Source organism: Helobdella robusta (genome assembly GCF_000326865.2).
Source record: "Helobdella robusta unplaced genomic scaffold HELROscaffold_81, whole genome shotgun sequence".
Lineage (NCBI taxonomy): Eukaryota > Metazoa > Annelida > Clitellata > Rhynchobdellida > Glossiphoniidae > Helobdella > Helobdella robusta.
The window spans coordinates 368,377-371,373 of NW_008705469.1; the positions used below are offsets into that span (position 1 = coordinate 368,377).

The 2,997-nt window shown below is 32.5% G+C and overlaps 1 protein-coding gene across 1 annotated transcript in view; it reads right to left on the reverse strand.

The window, feature by feature from the left end:
* Window positions 1-1,442: 1,442 nt before the first annotated feature.
* The window catches only part of HELRODRAFT_90361 (hypothetical protein), a gene marked incomplete at both ends in the record, with an annotated part of 9,917 nt that continues 8,362 nt past the window's right edge, over window positions 1,443-2,997 (reverse strand). Inside the window, 6 exons of the mRNA XM_009032435.1 lie at window positions 1,443-1,554; window positions 1,836-1,928; window positions 2,055-2,136; window positions 2,247-2,345; window positions 2,470-2,562; window positions 2,940-2,990. Of these exons, the coding sequence (XP_009030683.1) occupies window positions 1,443-1,554; window positions 1,836-1,928; window positions 2,055-2,136; window positions 2,247-2,345; window positions 2,470-2,562; window positions 2,940-2,990 (530 nt within the window). The remainder of the gene's footprint in view (window positions 1,555-1,835; window positions 1,929-2,054; window positions 2,137-2,246; window positions 2,346-2,469; window positions 2,563-2,939; window positions 2,991-2,997) is intronic.

Genomic DNA, 2,997 nt, shown 5'->3' on the forward strand with positions numbered 1-2,997 from the left:
CAACAACAGCAGAAGATGTTGATACAGAAGATGTTATTTTCTTGTGTTGTTATTTTACCCTCATTATAAAGACAAGTGAATAAATATATTGGTATAATTTTGTTGTATCTTTAGCACTTTTAAACCGTTCAGATAAGATATGCCTGTGTGTGTGTGTTTGTCTGTGTGTGTGTGTGTTTGTCTGTGTGTGTGTGTGTTTGTCTGTGTGTGTGTGTGGGTGAGTAGATTTGTATTAAAATCTTGGTTTTAGAAGCGAATATATATACATATCTTTTTTAAATGATATTACTATGATTCAAATTATCATCATTATGTATGAATGTAATATTTTGGGAGATCGGTTCTTGTAGTTAACGTAGGTGAATAATAAATACTAAATGACTTTGTCTTTGGTTCGTCGTTGTCATCATTATTGCTATTATTATTATTTATAATTATTTATTATTATTTATTATTATTATAAAATCAGAAAACACTTATATACCGAAAATTGAATAAAAAATATAGAACGTAATTTTTATAAATAAATAAATGTATGTAATTAAACAAATAATTAGCAACGGTAATAAATTATGAAAAAATAAATAGCGAAATAAATTAATATATATATATACTAAACTCAATTAGTACTTTAAAAAGTCATATAGTAAAAAGCAAAGCTTGTTGTATGTATATATATATATGTATATATATTTATATACATATATATATTAATATTTATGAATATTTGTTTGTTATAAAAAAGTCTTCATATGTTCATTAATTTCTTGAATTAATTAATGAATAATTAGTGAATTATTTAAATGCAGTTTATATTAATATATATATAATATATATTTATATAATATATATATATTTATACTTTATTTTACTTTACTGTGTGTGTGTGTGTGTGTGTGTAATTATATTTATATAAGTAGTTAATATAAACGCGCTGTGCAAGAAAAAGATTTGGACACAACCATAAGTAGCGTCAAGCGTGTTTTCAAATACACAGGCATCTCTTCCCTCTCTCTCCCTCTCTCTATCTTTCTATCTACTCTCTCTTTCCTCTTTATCTTTCTCTTTTGTTCTCTTTTGTTCTCTTTTTCTGTTTCTTTTTTTCTTGAAGGATCAATAATATAAAGTATATTTTCTCTATATATCTTTTTTTACTGTGTTCATGACCTAACTTTTCTCTCTTTCTCTCTCTCTCTCTCTCTCTTTCTCTTCTGTCTTTCTTCTCTAACACTCAGCGTTTTTTAGTAAGTCTCTCTCTCTCTCTCTCTCTCTCTCTCTTTCTCTCTCTAATTATATATTTTCTAAAAAGCATAAAACACGCACACAAACAGACTAAGGCATCTTTTGTGTCCTTAACATCTAACACACACACAGAAAACGCACTCGCACATTAATTATCACCAATAATTTAATAATAATTATAACGATAATTATGATAATAATTATTTATTTAGAAAGTCGAGAGTGGCTCTGACGTAGTTTCCTGTGGCCACATCCAGGGCCACTATTTTTATCTCCGTATCGCCGAAAGTCAGTCTGGCTTGAATTTCTCGTCTGCAGATTTTTGAAAAAATTTAATTTATGGAGATTAATTCAGAATTTGGATGAATGAATTAATGATTGAATGAACGAGTAAATAAATAGATGAATGAATGAAAGAATGAAGCGAAAAAATGAATGGAAGAGGAAAGAATCAATCAAACCTCCCTCTCGACACATCCAATCCTCCACTTCCAAATCCTGCAACATCCGTTTCCGTTCCATCTGAGGTCACGTGCTGATTGGCTCCCACTTCCGTTCCGCCGGAAGTCACGTGCTGGCTGACGGGTCTTGACGGGTTGGACTCTAACTCCCATTGGTGGTTGTCAAGGTCGAGCCGAAGGGTGCCGCACTTGGCTACGCCCTCGTCTGTGACGTAACTTACATCCCTGATGATGATGACGACGATGATGATGGTGATGATGACGAAGAAGAAAATAATGATAGTGATGATGATGATGACGAAGAAGAGTGACGTCAACGATGATGATGATGATGATGAGAAATGCACTGACCTATCTTCCGAACAGTAAATGTGGAACAGACTGTACTTCTGGTCCAGGCTTGCTGGCGTGTAACTTCTTATGACAGACGAACCTAAAGGAATGAATGAATGAAAACGAATGAACAAATAAACTAACAAACAAACGAACGAACAAATGAATGAAAGATAAAACGAATGAATGAATTAAAAACGAATAACAGACCTAAAGCTACTGATTGGTTGGCGAAGACCAGAGGGTCAAACACGTCAACACACCAGGGCGTTCCATCTTTTATTGCTTTCTTGCTTTCAGGATGTTTGCCTGTTTGTCATTATTATTTTAAAGTAGTAGTAGTAGTAGTTCATTGACTCATTCATTCACTAATTCACAATTCAGTCTATGTATTAGGTACCTTAAACCACCTAACTGAATGTTACTGACTGACCTTCGATAAATCTGTTTAAGACCCCCAACCCGTAAGTCAATCTCGACTTCCGGATCACTACTACGGACGGATCTATTCCATATATCACTGCTCCTGATAATGGTGACGTTGATGGTTGTGATGATGATGATTGTGATGGTGATGATGGTGATCACAGTGATGGCGATAATTGATTGATAATGGTAATGATTACGATTGTAATATGAGATTGATATCATTGATACAACCATGAATGCCATAAGGACGATGACGTATCAAAATTTATAAAAAAAAACAGTAAGATATAAGATATCATGAAATTGTGTTGATAATAATATTGATTATATTTATAAAGATGACGATGATGATACTAACGAAGATGATAACGATAACAATGATGATGATATTAATGATACTGACGAAGAAGATAATGATACTGATGATAGTACCTATGATACTGACGAAGAAGATAATGATAGCAAAGATGATACCTTTCAAGATGGCCATAGATACATCGTTCGGTATCAGAATTTTCACTCTGTCTTCAAA